The 20,973-nt window shown below is 45.5% G+C and overlaps 2 protein-coding genes across 18 annotated transcripts in view; one reads left to right on the forward strand and one right to left on the reverse strand.

Annotated features, from left to right (window-relative positions):
• UBE2D4 (ubiquitin conjugating enzyme E2 D4) overlaps positions 1–20,768 on the reverse strand; it is a 28,477-nt gene extending 7,709 nt beyond the window's left edge. For 5 of the 14 annotated variants that reach the window (XM_073008919.1, XM_073008917.1, XM_073008923.1 and 2 more), the window contains exons 1-5: positions 20,670–20,742; positions 18,657–18,754; positions 8,397–8,460; positions 4,059–4,090; positions 3,885–3,962 (exon numbers count right to left, since the gene is read on the reverse strand). In XM_073008919.1, the coding sequence (XP_072865020.1) occupies positions 3,885–3,962; positions 4,059–4,090; positions 8,397–8,460; positions 18,657–18,754; positions 20,670–20,727 (330 nt within the window). In that variant the 5' untranslated portion in view covers positions 20,728–20,742. Of the gene's footprint in view, positions 1–3,884; positions 3,963–4,058; positions 4,091–4,273; positions 4,405–8,396; positions 8,461–18,656; positions 18,763–19,834; positions 19,869–19,934; positions 19,999–20,231; positions 20,339–20,669 lie in introns of those variants that run through there. The other 9 variants (XM_007981490.3, XM_073008922.1, XM_073008929.1 and 6 more) reach the window with 7 other exon arrangements.
• URGCP (upregulator of cell proliferation) overlaps positions 20,343–20,973 on the forward strand; it is a 47,740-nt gene continuing 47,109 nt past the window's right edge. For 3 of the 4 annotated variants that reach the window (XM_073008915.1, XM_073008914.1, XM_073008916.1), the window contains exon 1: positions 20,343–20,655. The gene's annotated coding sequence lies outside the window, so the exon portion shown is untranslated. The remainder of the gene's footprint in view (positions 20,656–20,973) is intronic. The other variant, XM_007981486.3, reaches the window with a different exon arrangement.

Genomic DNA, 20,973 nt, shown 5'->3' on the forward strand with positions numbered 1-20,973 from the left:
TAATAATAACAAATAAAAGCTCAGGCCATGGACCCTCTGCCAGGCCACAAACCCTCCCCACCTTTCTATTTCACCCTTTGTAAGACCACCCCCTTCTCAGAATTTAGTCCTAAAATACCCTTGTGCACTTCAAATATGTAAGGATACCCACTGTAACAAAAGATGTGAAACCTAAATGTCTTCAGATTGATTACTGGTTAAATTAATGTTATAAATAAGCAACAGAATATTACACAACTGTTTAAAAAGAATGAGGTGAATTTTTAAAACATGAATGTGATCATATGGAACAATTTCCAAGATATATTGCTATGGGAAAAGCAAGATGCAGATTCATGGAAACGCCTGTTCCATTCATGGGAGAAACAAGGAAGCACAAACAAGTGCTTATCCAGGTGGAGATTACTCCTGAAAGAGAAATGAAATGACAAGTAAGACTCAGTGCCTTGTGGGAAAAAAAAAAAGGCGGGGGCCGGGCATGGTTAGAGAGACAAAGTTGAAAGAAGGTCCTATTTTCTACTGTATACTCTCCTACATTTGACTTTTTTTTTCTGTTTTTGTTTTTGTTTTTGTTTTAAACCACACACTATTTCTTCAAATGACCTTGGACCTCAGAGCCTTCACTATATATAGGTACATGGTACCTCTCCCAGGGATGTTGTGGGACCCATGGAGAGTCTGCTCTCTGTGATGTGCAAGGTGTTCTGAGTCAGGTGCAGCTTCCACTGCTACAGGAGCCTAAGAATCTGCCTCACCTACACTCCCTCTGGGTGAGCAGTGACCTCAACGCAGGGGCTGGGGCAAAGGAACATAAGGATTTTGCCGGCTGGGCGTGGTGGCTCACACCTGTAATCCTAGCACTTTGGGAGGTCGAGGTGGGTGGATCACAAGGTCAGGAGTTCGAGACTAGCCTGGCCAATATGGAGAAACCTCGTCTCTACCTAAAAATACAAAAAAAATTAGCCAGGTGTGGTGGCACCTGCCTGTAATCCCAGCTACTTGGGAAGCTAAGGCAGGAGAATTGCTTGAATCCGGGAGGCAGAGGTTGCAGTGAGCTGAGACTCCACTGCACACCACCCTGCGTCACAGAGCAAGACTCCATCTCGAAAAAAAACAAAAAAAAGGATTTTGCCTCCTCCGCTAGCTCTGAGAACTCACTGGTACTTCTTAGGCTAGATGGAGATGCACAAACATCCTTTATATAATTATCTACCATTTTTTGCATGTTTGATATAGTTTTTAATATTTTTTAAACTTACTTTGGAATATGAGAAGAGAGTTATGTGCATGTGAGCTCGAATATCTATTACCATATAATTTTTCCCAGAAAGGGTCAAACTTCAAAATCATCTCAGATATTAAGTATCTGCCTCAATATCTCCAATAAAGACCATGCAATCTTGCCAGATTCCTCCTATTGTCAGAAAATTTGTGCCAAAACATAAATCCAGTTGCTCCTGTTCCCTGTAGAAGGAGGTTTTTAAAAGACAGAAGCACTTTCTTCCCTCATAGAATGTCACTGTCACCTTTTAGCTCACATCTCTCCTTGCTAAAATAATCCCAACTCACCCACAGAGCTTACTTCTTAGTCTTTTAATAATAACCACTGTTGGCTGGGCACAGTGGCTCACACCTGTAATCCCAGCACTTTGAGAGACCAAGGCGGGCGGATCACCTGAGGTCAGGAGTTCAAGACCAGCCTGCCCAACATGGCAAAACCCCATCTCTACTAACAACACAAAAAATTAGCCAGGCATGGTGGCGGGTGCCTGTAATCCCAGCTACTTGGGAGGCTGAGGCAGGAGAATCGCTTGAACCCGAGAGGAGGAGCTTGCAGTGAGCCGAGATCATGCCACTGCACTCTATCCTGGGTGACAAGAGAAAAACTGTGTCTCAAAAAATAATAATAATAATTTAGAAATAATAATAATCACTGTTTCTCCTTTGTCCTTGGGCAATTAGGTACCCTGAAAACACCCAACAGACATTCAGGACTACATCCATATCTGTTTAAGGAAAATCCTCAGCTGCTCACACAGTAATGAAAGAGATAAGCTAGAAAATTACTACTTGATAGACACTGCCACAGTCTCTCCAGAGGGTAAGGGAGAAGGGGTGGATCAGAGCACCATGAAGCATGTTTATGATTTTTCAACCAAACCCCCTTGAACAGCAGTTGTACTCTAATGTGGCAAAGCTATTTTAGCATCTGTCATTGCCCTGCGCAGCACACCCTACTCCCTTGCCAAAAGTTTAAAAGGTCTCTGGGATCCTAAGCATATTTAACCAAGATTTAAAATGCTCAGGCACCAGGTAGCCTCTGGTGGTGATGTCTGGACAGAGCTGCAGCTGGCGAGCACAGAAGTGGCTTCTTCACACTGACTCAGATAAACAACATGCAAAACAGCAGCTAAGCCTCTGACTCAAACTGAGTCATCAAGGCCAAGTCAAGGTAGTAAGACACAGCAATGTCACAACCCCTCGGCTAAGGTGTCTGATGCAGATGCAGGACTTTTGAGTAAGTCTTGCCAAAATGCACAACCTGGCCAGGTGTGGTGGCTCACACTTGGAATCCCAGCACTTTGGGAGGTAGAAGCAGGTGGATCACCAGAGGCCAGGAGTTCGAGACCAGCCTGGCCAACATTGTGAAACCCTGTCTCTACTAAAAATAATACAAAAATTAGCTACGTGTGATGGCAAGTACCTGTAGTCCCAGCTACTCAGGAGGCTGAGGCAGGAGAATTGCTTGAACCCAGCCTCTTCTCCACAAGGCAGCAGAGTGATCGTTTTGGTGTGGCAATCCCCACAATGGCGTGCAGACCCTACTCCTGGGGCCATCTGTACACCTCTGGCCTCCTTCCCAACTCCTCACACGCTCACTCCCCTGGGGCAGTTTCCTGGGGACCCGTCTGCCCCCTTGCTGAGCTTCTGTAGTTCCCCCTTCTCAGGGCGATCTCCCCACCACCCCAGCTCCTGCTGCCAACCACTGCTTGTGCTCCTCCCCAGTGCTGACAGTGCTGACGACTGGCTCACACGCTAAATGCCCTGCCTCCTCCACAGGACTGTGAGCCTCAGAGCAGGCTCAGCTACCCATGCAGAGCCCAGGTAAGAAGGAGTATGAGGTGCAAGGGTCCAGGGGATGAGACGACCTGCAGTGCACAATACATGCTAGGGCAGGGTGGTCGAGGCAGCTCCCTGGGCTTCTCCTTCCCTCTGGTGGCACTGCTCTCTAAAACTCCACTGATGGGATGGTGTGTGCATAAAGGGCAAAGGAGGTTTGCTATTCTTTTAACTTAATAAAGGAAAGTGAAGGTGTGATTCACCAGTCCTAAACCAGGGTGTGTCCACCTTGGCACTATTGACACTTGGGGCTGATCATTCTCTGTCATGGGAAGGGAGGCTGTTCTAGGCACTGTAGGGAATCCCTGGGATACCCTGGCCTTTGCCCACTAGATACCAGCAGTACCCCCTCACCACAGTTTTGATAACCCAAAATATCCCAAGATGTTGCCCAAATGTCCCTAGGGCAATAGCAAAATCACCCCAGCAGAGAACCCCTGTCCTAACTCTAAGGGACCACAGAGAAGGGAGCCAGAGCCTGGAGACATGACCAGACTCAGCTACAGTCACAAGGAAAAGCATTCAAACTGTGGCCTCAGTAAGGAGGCCAGCACCAGCTCACCCCACTGACCCTTGGTCACAACAGGTGCTAATTCCCAAAGTCCAGTGGTTAAAGTCCTGGGAGGCTGTCACCACAGGGTGGAGCAGTGGGCCCTCAGAGAAGCCCCACGTACAGCTCTTTTTACCTATACCTGACTTGAAGGGCCCCTCATCACATGCTGTCCTTCATCCAAACATCAGGGGAGTTGTGAGGGGCACCTCACCTTTGGGGGCTTGAACGGGTAATCCGTAGGAAAGTGGATGGTCAGGAAGAAAACACCTCCTTGGTAAGGACTGTCATTCTGGAATGATGAGACACAGGAAGAGATCAGTGCATGTGCTAAGCCCAAAGTGCAGGAAGCAAAACTGGAGTGGTGTGCTCAGCAGCTACTACCTACCGGGCCCATGATGGTGGCCTGCCAGTGGAACACTACAAGACAAAAGAGAGATGGGCATGTAAGAGACCCCCCAAGAAACATTTCTACTGAAAATGCACTGCTAAATTACAGGGCACTGTACACACGAGATGCATTCACTTCTGACACCAACTGCAAGACTGGGGTTCCCCAAACCACCCAAGATGCAATAACTGCCTAGGACTCCCAGAGCTCACTGAAAGCGGGTGTGCTCGAGATTGCCGGTTATCCCAGGGAAACAGCATAAGTTAACATCAGGAGGGTCCAAACGCAGAGCTTCCATTCTTCTCTCTCCGTGGAGTCAGGCTGTGTTACTCTCCTGGCATTGCTGTACGGCAACACACACAGAGCACCCAATCAGGAATGCTCACTGGAGCCTCCGTATTTAGAATTCTTATTGGGGCTCTACCCTGAGAGCATGACTGACTGATGTGAATGCCATAGGGCTGATCTCAGGCTCCAGTCTCCGGCTCCTCCAGGCATGATCCAAGTCCCCACCTTATTTTTTTATTTTTTTGAGATGGTCTCACTTTGCCACCCAGGCTGGTGGGCAGTGGCATGATTATAGCTCACTGCAGTCTCAAACTCCTGAGTTCAAGCTATCCTGTCTCAACCTCCTGAGGAGCTGGGACAGCAGGTATGTGCCACCACATCTGGCTAATTTTTTTACCTTTATTTTTTCATTTTTGTAGAGATGGGGTCTTGCTATGTTGCCCGGGCTAGGCTCTCACCTTAAATCACATGGTTGGTCTACTTGGTGTGGCCATTCCTCACCCTAAATCACATTGTTGGTGTGCATCAAAGCTTCCAGCCAAACAAAGGCATTCCTATCAGGTATGATATCTTAGAGATCGCCCCCTACGTGTTAAGGATGATGGCCAGATCTTTTGGGGACAAGATTAAATTCCTTATGTTGCTGTTGTTTTGTAGAGATGAGGTTTCACCATGTTGCCCAGGCTGGGCTCAAGAAATCTGCTAGCCTCAGCCTCCCAAAGCGCTGGGATTACAGACGTGAGACACTGTGCTTAGCCGAGATTAAATTCTTTACTACACAAATGCCAGTGACTACAATTCAGTCAGTTCTTTGCACAGAATTGAAGCCTTGGCTAGCTTTCAGCCATTTTCCTTACTGCTCTGTATAAACCCTTCTATTCCTTGGTTCTTCCCCGATTTATTCTGAAGCCCTCTTCAAAGAGTCTCTCTCAGGAGCCAACTGCCCATGGCCCTGGAGCCTCACGGGTGCTGCCTCTATCTGAGTCCTCTCCTGCCCACCCCCTGGGCAGTGCCCTGTGCTCTGGGCACTCAGTAACAAGGTCACGATGAACCCCTCTCATGCTTCCCTTCCAGGTCGCCACCATTTGGCAGGAGTTTAGAGCCTCCTCTTGCTGCACATCACACCCTACACCCTTTCCAGCATCTCAGGTGCCTTTCACTGTTCTACCCATTCCCAGAACAGCTCCTGTGTTTCAGCAAGGCTAGCCTAGTGTGGCCCAAACACTCACATTCAAGGTTCTCAAGTCATACAAATGGTCCCAGGGATATTGACTCTAGGGCCTTTGTGGAAAATGCCTACTCACCCACAGGAATGGGTTGCTGGGATCATCTGAAGGGCCTGTTATTCTCAAGAGAATTCTGTCTCATATGGATTCATAGTGGAAATGGAATTAGCCCAAAGTTTCAGACCTGCTCCTGTCCTGGGCTTCCTGTCACCTGTTTAAGTATCCCACAGGCTCTACCCAACAGGAGGCCCAGGAAAGCACCAAGGTTTGGGGTGGGAGCACAAGTGCAGGGACTAAAGCAGAAGTTTCCTAAACCCCTAGAGGTGTTCAAAAGTAGTCAAGGTGGCCCATGAGCGCTTTTCAATATTTCGAAGAAATGGTGCTGAACAGAACACCTTTACCTATAATAAGGCTGCCTGAGTTAATGAAAATATCACTTTTTTTTTTTTTGCTTTGACTGTTTTTATTCCAATTCATGCTAATCATTAGTTGAAAGTAGATATATCTTTGCCTAATGTTAATGTGAATGGAATTCTTTATTAAATAAAAGTGTTTTTGATAATATATTTCAGAACAGGTTAGAATCCTCTGGTCTTGTTCACTTTAACTCTGAGGGCTGCAGGGACACTAAGCAGGGCTTGAGGGCAGAGTCAGAAGAGAAGGCCCCAAAAGCAAGAGGACAAGAAAAGATATAGAGGAGGGATGCTGGAAATGGCTGTGAGCCCACGAGGCGGGTGTGAAATGGCCCCAAAGGCTAGCTTCCACCCACTGAGCCCTAACTGTGGTGGCTGGCCTTGACGCTAGCCTCTCTTAGCCTGGTGCAAGGTAAGTCTGAGCTGAGCTGAGCATCAGGGAGCTGCCTCTAGACAGCTAAGGCTAAACAAGAACTAGTTCAAGTTTACAGCAATCCCAGTTTAATCTGATATTATCTTAAGTGACAGGTAGGAGGGGAAGCATGCTATAGAGACCTGGGGTGCTTGTGAGGACAACATGAGGTAATCGCTGATTAGTGAGAAGCAGAGTGATGAGCAGGTACCAGGAGACAGTGGAGCTGAGTTATTCTTGTTTCTCACACTCTGCATAGGCAGCTGGGAAACATTTCTGCTCTGTTCCAAAAACGAGATTTAAACTCCCACGTAAAGACTTTAGAGTCCTCCATTTTCAGTGGCTCCATCTGCCTACCCCTGGCTCCTCTAAGCTCAGTCCCTTCCCAGAACATGCAGGCACACATATGTTGGCATGCCCTCTTTTTTTCCAGCTTTGTGAAATTTCTTTTTGTTTTATTGTAGTAAAAAATATATAATAAAATACGCAATTTAAACAACTTTTAAGTGTACAATTCTGTGGCATTGTATGCCTTCATGATGCTGTAGAACCATCCCCCCAACCATTTCCAAAACTTTCCATCACCCCCAACAAATTCTGTACCCATGAAACAATATTTCTCCCATTTTCCCTCCCGTCAGCCTCAGGTAATCTCCCATCTACCACCTGTCTCTATGAATTTGCCTAATCTAGATATTTCATGTAAGTGGAATCATATATTCATTATTTTCTTTCTGGCTTATTTCACTTCGCAGGTTTTCATGTTGTAATGTATATCAGAACCATATTTTGTTTATCTATTTTCCACTGATGGGCACTTGGGTTGTTACCAGCTTCTGAAAATCATGAATAATGGTGCTGTGAACATTGGTATACACATTCTGTCTCAGTCTGTTTTTGATTCTTTGGTATATGTACCTCTGACACCACTTTCCTTGAACACATAGTATCTCCCCTCCCCACCTACTTTCCTACGGCTGCAGTTACTGAAGCCTCACAGGGAAGGATTGGTGTTCCAGAGCCCAAGAAGCCCGCAAAGTGGAGGCAAGGTGAGTGGGCAGAGGACAGGCCTGGAAACCCTAGTGCTGGGCAGCTCAGCCTCGGCTACCACCTGTGAGGGACGGCAGAGGCCTAGAATAGGTAGTGCTGCTTCTCCCTCTCTCTCCCGAGAAGCTGTCCAGAACTGCTCCTTCAGTCTCCCCCAGGGAAGAAGTGGGAGAAAATAATAGGGATTGCCCTTCCCCTTGGCAGAGGCAAGTGGCCACTGCCCTACCCTGCCCTGCCCCTCCTCGGCTGTCCTGCTCTGCTCCCAGGAGCTGCAGCAGCACCAGGTCCTCTAGACCAACTCCAACAATATTTACACCAGCACCCAAGTATGACTTGGCCAAGGGCACTTTCCAGCAGCCGATGTGACTCCTCAGGCCAAGCTGGCTTTCTCATGCGCCAGAAGAGGGAAGCGGTGACTATGGGACATGAGAGGCAATGCAGGTTCTACTTTGAGTATAACCTGACCAGCCAAGCTGCTGTGAACTCATGGCCTAGACCTCAAATAAAAAAGCCATTCACAAGCAAATGAAGGGAAAATAACTGACTGGTTTTCTTAAATACTGCTTGGCTGATAATTTGGTTGTTTGGTTTTGATTGTTTGTTTGTTTGTTTTTTAGACGGAGTCTGTTGCCCAGGCTGGAGTGCAGTGGCACGATCTCGGCTCACTGTAACCTCTGCCTCCTGGGTTCAAGCGATTCTCCTGCCTCAGCCTCCCAAGTAGCTAGGATTACAGGCACATGCCAGCATGCCCAGCTAATTTTTGTACTTTTAGTAGAGACAGGGTTTCGCCATGTTAGCCAGTCTAGTTTCAAACTCCTGACCTCAGGTAATCCACCCACCTTGGCTTCCCAAAGTGCTAGGATTACAGGCATGAGCCACCACACCCGGCCTAAATTTGGGGATCTTAATTACAATCCTCCTACAACCTGAAGCTCCCCAAAATACTTACAGTCATCACCCACAGGTCCCGCGGAACACTGGGCAGGAGGATCCCTCTGCAAGTCGGTTAATTCCTAGAACATGAGATAGTGGGTCAGAGCGCCTGTATGTTGGGGATTCTGCCTTTACACACCAATCTTGGTAGCTGGAAGGAATTCTCCTGGTGGGAGGAGGCTCCTAGGCCTCAGGAGTGGGTTAGAGACAAGGTGGGTCATAGGAGTCTACTCCCTGCTATAAAGATACCAGAGAAGTAGGTATGATCATTTCCATTTTATACATTAGGAAATTGAATTGTAAAGAGATGAAGTTACCTACTCAAGGTACACAGCTGGAAGAGGGCAGGCAAGAAGTCAGTCACACGTAGCTCTGCCTTACCTCCAAGCCTAGCCTCCCACCTCCTCAGGTAGAAGACATCCCTAGGCCCCCAGGTGCTGAGGATATGGAAGCAAAGCAGACCAGAAGAGAGTTCTGGGAGAAGGATAGGTGCCAGGTTTTACTACTAGGCTAATGAATTAATGTATGGAAGCAGTTAGCACCAAGGAAGCGCTCATCTCTCTACTTTGCCTCCCCAACCACCATCCCAATCACCCCAGTCACCACTGGTTATGTGGTAAGTCCTAGGGCTCTGAATGTGGAGACTTTGGCACTTGAGCCAAAGTCTAACACTGCACCAGTGGGGATCGGGGATTATACCACAACTAGATTCCCTTTATGGGAAACCATCTCTGAATTAAGCCAAACACTGTCCTATCTACACAAACTCTCCTGATTTCACCATATGTCTCTGGACACGCTGATCATTTCAGTAACCACCTCTGGCCATCCTGCATTTATCCCCTTCACTTCAAATTTAATCAGCCAAGATGGAAGTATTAACATCACAGAAGCCAGCAAGTGCTACAAATCAGGGCCATGTTTTCTCCCCGAGGGTTGATCTTTAAACATCTACCAGTATACCACTGGCCAATTCTAATAGTATCTAATATATCTGAACCCATTTCCTCATAAGTAAAATGAATTATACTTGGAAAGCACTCAGGAAGCAGCATTAGGAGTGGTCAAAAAAGAATTTAACTTGGGAACAACTGAGGTCATGCAAGGGGACCGAGGACAGGCTCAGAAATGCAAGAGCTACAGAAATCTCTGTGGAACAGTTCCTTTTTGCTTACCTCTCTGCTATGTGCCCCTCAGCACCTCCACTATCATGGTACAGGGGAATTGTTTACATTCGTTGCGATACTGCATGGATAAATGAGCTCTATGATAGAATCGCTAAGGCAAATCCTGAAGAGGTTACATGAAGAGCCAGGGGCAGGAAAAGCCAGCAGTACAGACCAATTCCCTCTACCTCACAAGGTTTTCCCACACCTCTATGCTTTTGCACTGCCAGTACGCAGAATCCATGGCCCCTTTAGAGGTGTGATCAACAGTTACACCCACACTTAATGATCCCTGAAAGGCCATGTGTGGATCCCCATTGATAGACTCCAACCAGCACCCAGGAGTTTTGAATGCTAACTGGCATTTCAAGGAAGAATGGTGTGACTTGAAAGAAACTAGTCCACTCACACATCGAATTCCTGTGTTCACCTCACAGGGTTAGAAGACTCAGGTCTGAGTCCGAGCTCCATCACTGAGGAAATCACTTCCACCTCTTTGGGCCTCAGTATAATTATCTGTTAAGCTGTAATCATACTTGCCTGCCAACTTGCCGGCACTATTGTGCGGCTACAAATTTTGCATGTAAGTTTTTAATGTATATAATGTAAGCAAGAGCAACTAGTAAATATCATGACAATAGTGGTATAGAGAGTGCCACAATTAGTATTATAAAAAGGGAGAGGAATAAGTAGAATATATATATATTTCTAGAAGAATACTTCGACACTGGTTGCCCCTCCAGGAGGGGAATTGGATGGCTAGGGACAGTCTTGGGCCGGAGACTTTTCCCTGCATATCCTTTGCACCTTTTGAACCATAGGAATTTATTATCAAATCATTAAATGTATAAATATTTTATTTATTGTAAAGGATTAAGTAGGTTAAGTTTATATAGTAATTAGTATTACAAGTAACAATGATAAAAGTTGAGAAGTTCCAAAAAAGAGAACGTAAGTTAAAGTATTGAATATTAGTAGAGAAGAGTTAAGCAAACCATGCTACACACCCAGTTATTTCTTAACTGTGTTCCATCAACTCCAAGACTCCATCCTTTGTAAGACACAATTTTACTTTACATACAATTGGCGGGGTGGGAGGGGGGACATGCTGGCAAATAAGCTAACACCAAATGCTTTCTTTGCACATAAACTTTAATTTTACTTAAAAATTACTTTTATTAGACTGTGTACAGTGGTTCACACCTGTAATCCCAGCACTTTGGGAGGCTGAGGTAGGCAGATCACTTGAGGTCAGGAGCTCGAGACCAGCTTGGCCAACACTGTGAAACCTTGTCTCTACTAAAAATACAAAACTTAGCTGGGCATGGTGGCACATGGCTATAACCAGCTATTCAGGAGGCTGAGGCACAAGAATTGCTTTACAGGGTGATGCCATGGGCAGGGCGGAGTGTCTGGGGTCTTTTGGGAGCCTCCAATCCCCAACAGTTTTGCAGAACACTGATATCTATGGACTCTAAAATGGACTTCATTTAAAGAAACCCACAGACCATTAATGGACAAAAACATGAATCAATATGTATTGTGGCATTCCAATCCTAGCACTGTGGAAGAGCATCAAGTACAATGTTTTTGAAGACCATGGCCTATCATCATTATGCATTCAAGATCTGAGTTTGAATAACCTAATCAAGACTTAGATCTTCTTCAAAAGCTTCAAGTCTCATCTGCATTAAAGCTCTCCATTGAACCCTCTCACAGAAGTACAAGCTTAAAGGGAGTAAAATCCATTAATACATTCCATTTGATATCCCTTCTTCTGACTTCTCTTCAATTTCCTTGGCCTCTGGGGCTTTTTATATTGCTTATGTTCCTTTAGAGCCAAAGTGACAGTGCTTTCCAAAAAAAGTGTGTTCTGTGGCCATAAGTTTACACTGATAGAGAACCACAAATTTAGAATGATGAATTTAGAATTAGGTCTTTTATGGTATTCTGTAAAAAGCTGAATTAACAATAAGAAAATGAGGATGAAGCAGTAAAAATATTTTGGGTTAGATTATACTCTCAGAAGCTATGTGGTTTAGAGAAAAGGGCCTCCAACCTAAAAGTTAATAGTTACTATTTTGTCTCTGCTTTGTACTAGGTTTATGGTAACTAAGAAAGTCACTTAACCTCTCTGAATCTTAACTTCATTATCTATAAAGTGTAGCTGATATTTTCCCCTCCCTACCTCACGGGGTCCTTGTGAGGAACAAGTGAAACAATGTACAAAAAGAAATATAAAATGTATAGTACAGACAAAGGGTCCTGTTACATAGTTGCAAATCATTCCCTCAGATCTTGGGCCTAGGAAGGTAGGTGATTTAAGCTCATTGAAAGCATGTACCATGTCCAGGCTGGATACATGGTAAAAAGGCTATGTTACATTTTTTTTTTCTCTGAGTTGAGTACCTAAAATACCACATGGGCTAATTCTAAGAAGGAGCACCAATATCTATTTTCCTATAATTATAGCTTAGCATTGTTAATGCTCTAGAGCAGTTACGCATTGTAACATATTAGTGATTTGTGAAATATTTTTACTAAAACGTGACCAGCATTTTTCTTTAAATGAAAGAATGTAGAACATTTCACAATGCATCCCACATGATAAAGAGCAAAATAAATTTTTTTAGTTATATGTACATATGTGTGTGTGTGAATGTGTGTGTACTTGGTCATTAAATAAAAGGTATTTTTTCTTCCTGTGGGGGGAAAAAAAAAATTGCTTTAGCCCGGGAAGGTGGAGGTTGCAGTGAGCCGAGATTGCTCCTGTGTGACACAGTGAGACTCTGTTTCAAAAAATTAAAAAATTAAAATTACTCTTATCAAAAGAATTATTTTAGGCTTAGACATAGCTTTGTGTGTTTCTTTTTAAGTATCATTCATGCATCCAAAAAAAAAAAAAAAGGAAAAACAAGTGAAATAAATAAACTGGTTTGTTCAGGTATTCCTAAAGTTTCTTCCCATTCAGAGCCCAACACTGAGTCATTGATGTCTACACAATATCATCCTCTGTGTCTTCTAAAACAATGGTAATGTGGCAATTCTTAGAGTCCTCTACTACTGTTTCTGGAGTTTTCTTTCAAGACATCAATACTTATTCTGCAAAGGCCCATGATACACAATCTATTTGCACGTATTCCAGCAAAAAAAAAAAAAAAAAAAAAAAAAAAAAAAGACCCAGCCTTAGCAAATTGAGAGTAGGTGGTACCTTCCTTTCTCGGGCTATGAAGAGTTTGGTTGCTTGACATAGAATTAGGAAATTCCAGTCCTTCCTCCAACAACAAATATTTGCTTCACTAGTATGAAATTTACTCTTCACTGTCCTGTTTCTGTGCCTGTGTTCATGAAAGCTTTTCTTTTCAGTGCTAAATCACACTATCTTTTTGAAAATCTTTTTAAAACAATTGAACTCAACAAATACAGTACCAGCAATGTACTTACCTCATAATGAACTGCCATGATCCAGTTTACTCATATAGATAGTGACAACTAAGTGAAGGTAACCTGGCTGACAGCTATTGTAAGAAGCATCCCAATTTTAGAGATGTGAACATTTGAAAAAATATTCATCTTGAAGTAGATGAATACGGCATTATCTTACTTCCAAGTTCTCTTTATTTATTTTTATTTTTATTTTTTATTTTTTTGAGATAGGGTCTCACTCTGTTGCCCAGGCTGGAGTGCACTGGCACCATCTCGGCTCACTGCAACCTCTGCCTACCAGGTTCAAGTGCTTCACCCTCCAGAGTAGCTGGGATTGATTACAGGTACGCATCACCATGCCCGGCTAATTTTTGTATTTGTAGTAGAGATGAGTTTCACCATGCTGGCCAGGTTGGTCTTGAACTCCTGACCTCAAGCGATCCTCCTGCCTCAGCCTCCCAAAGTGTTGGGATTACAGGCGTGAGCCGCCACACCCAGCCTCAAGTTTCTTTAAAGAGTAATTACTATCTTTATAATCAGAAGTTAAACTTTTTTTTGAGAAACTAAACCAAGTATTATGCAGCCACTGAAAATTCGTTTTTAAAGACTACAGAACAGGAGAAAATGTCATGATACAACATTAAAGGAAAAGGGCAAGAAAAAAGCAGAGTATAAAATTTGATGTACTACATGATGACAACAATCTGAAACACATACACATCAAAGGCACTGAAAAAAAATCCACAAAAATGTGAACCACAATTATATGAATGGGTAGAGAATATATATACATATATATTTCTAGAAGACTACTTGAACATTTGTTGCCCCCCAGGAGGGGAACTGGATGGCACACATTCCAGCAAGAAAAAAATGACCCACTTTAGATGACTAGAGACGACTTTTTTAAAAACTGAATTTTGGGAGTATTTTCCAAATTTTCTTTAATTTTCTTTATTTTTATTTTTTTGAGACAGGCAGGATTTTGCTCTGTCACACAGGCTAGAGTGCAGTGGCACCATCTCGGTTCACTGCAGCCTCCATCTCCTGGGTTCAAGCGATTCTTATGCCTCAGTCTCCCGAGTAGCTGGGATTACACGCACATATCACTATGCCCGACTAATGTTTGCATATTTAGGAGAGACAGGGTTTTGCCATGTTGGCCAGGCTTGTCTCAAACTCCTGGCCTCAACTGATCCATCAGCCTCGGCCTCCCAAAGTGCTGAGATTACAGGCATGAGCCACCCTGCTCAGCCAGGTATTTTCCAAATTTTCTTTAAAGTACATGTATTGCAAAGTATATGTGTTAAATATGTATTGATATAATAGTTTGGATCTGTGTTCCCACCCAAAACTCTTGTCAAATGGTAATCTCCAATGTTGAGGGTGAGGCCTGGGGGCAAGTGATTGGTTTAGTATCATCCACTTGGTATTATCCTCTTCTCACAAGATCTGATTGTTTAAAAGTGTGTCATGGGCCGGGCGCAGTGGTTCACACCTGTAATCCCAGCACTTTGGGAGCCCAAGGTGGGCAGATCACGAGGTCAGGAGATCAAGACCATTCTGGCTAACATGGTGAAACCCCATCTCTACTAAGAATACAAAAAATTAGCCAGGCGTGGTGGCAGGCGCCTGTAGTCCCAGCTATTAGGGGAGGCTGAGGCCAGAGAATGGCGTGAACCCAGGAGGCGGGGCTTGCAGTGAGCCAAGGTCGCACCACTGCACTCCAGCCTGGGTGACAGAGCAAGACTCTGTCTCAAAAAAAAAAAAAAAAAAAAAAAAAAAAAAATTGTGTCATGGCCAGTCATGGTGGCTCATGCTTGTAATCCCAGCACTTCAGGAGGCCCAAGTGGGTGGATCACTTGAGCTCAGGAGTTCAAGACCAGCCTGGGCAACATGGCAAAACCCCGTCTCTACTAAAAAGACAAAAAAAAGTAGTCAGGTGTGGTGGCACACACTATAATTCCAGTTACTCCAGAGGCTGAGACATGAGAATCACTTGAACCAGAGACATGAGAATCACTTGAGCCAGGGAGACAGAGGCTGCAGTGAGCAGAAATTGCACCACTACACTCCAGCCTGGGTGACAGAGACCCTGTCTCAAAAATAAATAAATAAATAAATAAAAGTGTGGAGAATCTCCCCTTGTTTTCTCTCTTGCTCCTATTCTGCCCAGGTAACATGCCTGCTCTGCTCCCTGTTTGCCTTCCACCGTGAGTGTAAGTTTCCCCTCCTCTGAGGCAGAGCAGACACTAGTGCCATGCTTCTTATATAGCCTGTGGAACTGTGAGCCAATTAAAACTCTTTTCTTCCTAAATTATCTCATCTCAGGGTTTTTTTTTTGTTTTTTTGTTTTTTTTTTTTTGACATAGGGTCTCACTCTGTCACCCAGGTTGGAGTGCAGGGCATGATATTGGCTCACTGCAACCTCCACTTCCCAGGCTCAAGCGATCCTTCTACCTCAGTCACCTGAGTAGCTGGGAACACAGGCACACACCACCAACCATGTCTGTCTAATTTTTTGTACTTTTGGTAGAGCTGGGGTTTTGCCATGTTGCCCAGGCTGGTCTTGAACTCCTGAGCTCAGGCCATCCACCTGCCTTAGCCTCCCAAAGTGCTAGGATTACAGGCATGAGCCACCTCATCCAGCCTTCAGCTTCTTTCTTTCTTTCTTTTTTTTTGAGACAGAGTCTTACTCTATTGCCCAGGCTGGAGTGCAGTGGCATGATCTCAACTCACTGCAACCTCTGCCTCCCGGGTTCAAGCAATTCTCCTGCCTCAGCCTCCCAAGTAGCCAGGATTATAGGCGCCTGCCACCACACCCAGCTAATTTTTGTATTTTTAGTAGATATGGGGTTTCACCATGTTGACCAGGACCTGACCTCAGATGAGCTGTCTGCCTCGGCCTCCCAAAATGCTGGGATTACAGACATGAGCCACTGTGTCCAGCCAGGTATTTCCTAATAGCAATGTAAGAATGGACTAATACACATATCAAAGAGCAAAAAAAAAAAAATTAAAAAATTAAAAAATTGAACTGCTGTCACATACAACCCTGTCACACCTGCAATCCCAGCACTTTGGGAGGCTGAGGTGGGAGGACTGCATGAGCCTAGGAGTTTGAGACCAGCCTTGGCAACGTGGTGAAATCACTCTCTACAAAAATTTTAAAATTAGCCAGATGTGGTGGCAGGCACCTGTAGTCCCAGCTACTGGGAAAGCTAAGTGGGAGGACTGCTTGAACCCAGGAGGTCAAGGCTACAGTGAGCTATGATTAAGCCACTGCACTCCAGCCTGGGTAACAGGGCAAGACCCTGTCTCAAAAACTAACTAACTAACTAAACTAGCTAAATAAATAAAAAGTGCATCTAAAAACATTCAATTTGAAACATTCATTTGAAAACATATTTTTAAAGGGTTGAAGTTGGTTAGAAAGAGCTGTGGATTGGAAACTTAAGGGGGCAGCTGGTAGACACCACACACCTGGCTCAGGCTCGCATATTGCTGGTTACCTGCTCAGCACCCATCCGCCTTCCTCCTTTCCGAAGGACTCCTGTTCTGAAGGACTCCTGGTCAACTCACTCTCAGCTCCAGGTCTAAGGGTAACCAGACTCCTTGCCACTCATTGGTTTAGGAATGAGCATGAGACATAATTCATAACAAGGCAAAGGAAAAAAAAAACATCTGCTGGGCTTTCTGACAACATTCTCATCAGTTCTTCTGGAAGCAATAGTCTCTATTACTCCCAGATGTCCAGCAGGGTGTGTGTCCCAGAGCCATTCAACCCAGAGTGACACAGAAACAGGCCAGGAGAGGGGGACTGAGTTGCTCCCAAGGTCCTGCCACAGGACCTCCAATTCCATGCACAAGGGCAGCTCAGCTTCTGTCACTTGCAGCCAAGACATCCTAACTAGTGGTGGCTCAATGGTGCCATCTCACCACTGCAGGCTTGACACACTTTTAAAGTTGTATTTCCTACAGTTCTGTTGTTTTCCCCAGGTCTTGCTACATAATTTGCAGGGCAAATTATGTGCATGTAAAAACGTAGGGTCTCTAGTTCAATAATTATTAAGAATTTCCTGACATGGTGACAGCAGAGCATAAAACCAAAGGCAGAGCCCATCCAAGCCTGGGGCCCTGTGAGACTGAATGCATCACACACACATGAAGCCAGTCTTGACCTTGATTCTTGTTTTGTTTTTGTTTTAAGACAGGGTCTCACTCTGGTTGCCCAGGCTGGAGTGCAGTGGTGAGGCTCACTATAGTCTTGACCTCCCAGGCTCAGGTGATTCTCCCACCTTAGCCTCCTGAGTAGCTGGGATTACAGGAGTGTGTCACTGCGCTCAGCTAATTTTTTTTTTTTTTTTTACTTTTTTTTTTTTTTAGACAGAGTCTCGCTCTGTCACCCAGGCTGGAGTGCAGTGGTGCAATCTCAGCTCACTGCAACCTCTACCCTTGGGGTTCAAGCAATTCTCCTGCCTCAGCCTCTGGAGTAGTTGGGGTTACAGGCGTGCACCACCACGCCTGACTAATTTTTTTGTATTTTTATTACAGAGGGGTTTCAGTACATTGGTCAGGCTGGTCTCAAACTCCTGACCTTAAATGATCCACCTGTCTTGGTCTCCCAAAGTGTTGTGATTACAGGCATGAGCCACCTCGCCTGGCCATTTTTAAATTTTTAGTGGAGATGGAATTTTGCTGTGTTGCCCAGTTGGTCTCAAACTCCTGGACTCAAGCAATCCACCCGCCTTGGCCTCCCAGAGTGCTGGGATATAGGTGTGGGCCACTGCACCCAGCCTGTCCTTGATTCTTATCAAGGAAAAGTTCTCCCTGGCCTTATGACTTCAGTTACCTTGGATCTATAGTTGACATTTCATGCTCAAGGTCCAAACTTGTTTTTCCAAACCCTTCCTTTTATAAATCTTATCAGCCTATACATTTGAATATGTAGGCTCAAACCTTTACTCCTTAATCTCTCCTACCCTCCTCCCTGCCTTCAAAACTTCTGATTCCCCATCCTAGATAATAACACCACCATCTACTAAGTGACGCATTTTGTACACCTCCTTGTTTCACTTTCACCACATCCTCTCCTCAAGTCCTGTCAATTCCACTTCTGTAATGTGGTCCAGGCACTGCTCTGGCCTAGCATCCATTCCATGGTCATTAATTTGGGCAAAGCCTCTGCTGAATCTTCACAACAGCCTCTAGTCTCCCTCTGTCCCACTTTAGGCCACACTGCCGCCAGAAGGATCTTTTTATAACACAGATCTCAGCACGTCATTCACCTGCTTCAAAGTCCTAGGATGACAGATGACCCCTTTCAGAGAATAACTCATCAAAATTATCTCTCTTTTGGACAGCTATTTAAAAAGAAGAGTCATACTCTCAGAGATCCTGTTATTCCACCTCTGGCAATCAAACCCAGTAATGTGAATTAAGGAAAAGGCTCATTGTACAATGATGGTTGATCTGGTTTGGATATTTGTCCCCTCCAAATCTCATGCTGAAACGTGATCGCCAGTGTTGGAAGTGGGGCCTGGGAGGTGTCTGGGTCATGGGCGCAGATTCCTCATGAATGGCTTGGTGGCCCCCCAACAATAATCTGTGAGTGCTCACTCTATTAGTTCATGCGAGATCTGGGTGTTTAAAAGAGCTGGCATCTCTCTCGCTCCCTCTCTTACCAGGTGACACGCCTGCTTCTCCTTTGCTTTCCGCCATGATTGTAAGCTTCCTGAGGCCTCACCAGAAGCAGATGCTGGCACTATCCTTCTTGTACAGCCTGCAGAACTGAGAGCCAAATAAACTTCTTTTCTTTATTAATTACTCAGCCTCAGATATTCCTTTATAGCAAACAAAACAGACTAATACAAAGTTCATAACAGCAAATAGTGAAGAATTTTGAACAGCAGCAGCTAACTCATATTGAGCGCTTGGTATACAGCAAGCATGTGCTAAACATATTTCATAGCATTTAATTCTCGAAACAACTCTGTAAACATGTAGGACTGGAAGGCTAGCAATGATTAAGTGCCTTACCCAAGGTCCCACTATAAGTGACCTCACATTCTCTAACCCAGGTCTGTCTGACACCCAAGTTCATACCTTTACCTACTACAGTTTTACCTACTACAGGTAATGACTAAATAAGTTAGTAGTCACGTACTTGTGGAAAGTTTATGTTAAAAATTAGTTACAGAACTGGACATGGTGTCTCACGTTGTAATTCCACCACTTTAGGAGGTAGAGGCAAGAGGATCGCTTAAGCCCAGGAGTATGAGACCAGCCTGGGCAATATAGCGAGACACTGTCTCTACAAAAAATAAACAATTGGCTGGGCATGGTGGCATGTAGTCCCAGCTACCCAGGAAGCTGAAGAGGGAGGATCACTTGAACCCGGAAGGTTGAGGCTGCAGTGAGCCATGATTGTGCCACTGTACTCCAGCCTGGGCGACAGAGCAAGACCGTCTCAAAAAAAAAAAAAAAAAAAAAGTTATAAATACTACTTCACAACATGCTTACATTTACTATTATGTGAATAAGTGGAATACAAAATGCAGGATAATTGTTTTAAATATAGAAAAAACTGAACATAGGTATGCTAAAATGTTAACAAATAGTAAAGTGATAGGATTAGAAATACTTCTTTTTTCTACTGTTGTGCATTTTCCAAATTCTAGTGAATGCATTAAACCTTCATGGACTCCCTCTTACCTACAGGATAAAAATCAGTTACTTCAGCACTGCCCCTAGGACCACCCGAGTCCACACCATCTGCCCTTCAGCTTCTCCCCTATCCTGTCAGTCCTCCAGGCCTCGTGGTCTCCCCATTGCCAGGAAAGCCTTTTTCCCTCTTCCCCACCTGCCGAGTTCCTACTCATCCCTTAGGACCCAGCTTCATCCTGGATACCCTTCTGGATACCCATCCAGCCCTTCTGGATACCCTAGAGGAGCAAGCTTGCCTTACTCCGGGGACCCAGCAACCCGCTGTCCAGGAGCCTGCAGGTGACCCCACGGCGCCCCGCCCGCGTGACGCAGCCCACGTGGTCACGGCCCGGCCCCGCCCCGCGCTCGCGCAATCCCCTTCTCAGGCTGCGTTAGCTTTTCAGGCTGCGCGGGTGGCTGTTCGGCCACCTTCCTAGGCAGGTGTATCCGCGACTCGCGGAGCCTTCGTCACCTTTTACTTCACGGCAGCGGCGCCCCGCCCACACCTCGACGCTTCGGACACCCAAAGAGTCGGAGGGTGGGAAAGTGCGTACCTTCTGGATCCGCTTTAGCGCCATCCTACCCCGCTGCCGGGGACCTGGGCGGCCCGGCCAGGGCTGCCTGAGGCGGCCCGCTGCCGGGTCAGCCGCCACCGAGCTGCACGCCGGGAGCCGCCGCCTGCGCTTGCGCGCGCGGGGCACTGTGGGGCCGTCGTCGCCGCGTGCCGAGCGTCCTGGCGCGGCCGAGGGGAAGCCGCGGGGCTGCCCCGGTTACGCTGGCCACCCGCACCTGGTCCTGTGACTTCGACCACTGGTCAGCAAGGCCCCGGAGAGGCCAGCGAAGAGGAGGGGCTCGTTGGCTTTACCAGACGCGCGGAGCACCCTCAAGGTGCCATACGCTCGCTTGCTCCCTGTTCCTACATCCTGGGCGTCTTCTCAGGCTGTCATATAATTCCTGAGAATAGTGGTTCTTAACTCTGTAAGTATACATACCCTTGTACGCCTTATGGCTGGATGCGTTACAGCCATTTCCATGTAGATGTCTGTGCATACGTGCACACGCACAACTCTCCGCAGTTTTGGAGATCTCCGTGTTCAGTCGTACCTCACGTGATCTTGCACTGCCAATGTTGAGAACCAATGCCTTAGACTATGCATCTCCCAAACTTAATTAGCTGACTCCTTCCTATTTTCCTAAGACTTGGCAGGCGTCTAGGTCAGAGTTGTTTAAACTGAGGGTTATGAACTATTTAGTGTGTCACGAAATCAATTTAATAGGTTGCAACCAACATTTGAA

The sequence above is a fragment of the Chlorocebus sabaeus genome, chromosome 21 (genome assembly GCF_047675955.1).
Source record: "Chlorocebus sabaeus isolate Y175 chromosome 21, mChlSab1.0.hap1, whole genome shotgun sequence".
Taxonomy (NCBI): domain Eukaryota; kingdom Metazoa; phylum Chordata; class Mammalia; order Primates; family Cercopithecidae; genus Chlorocebus; species Chlorocebus sabaeus.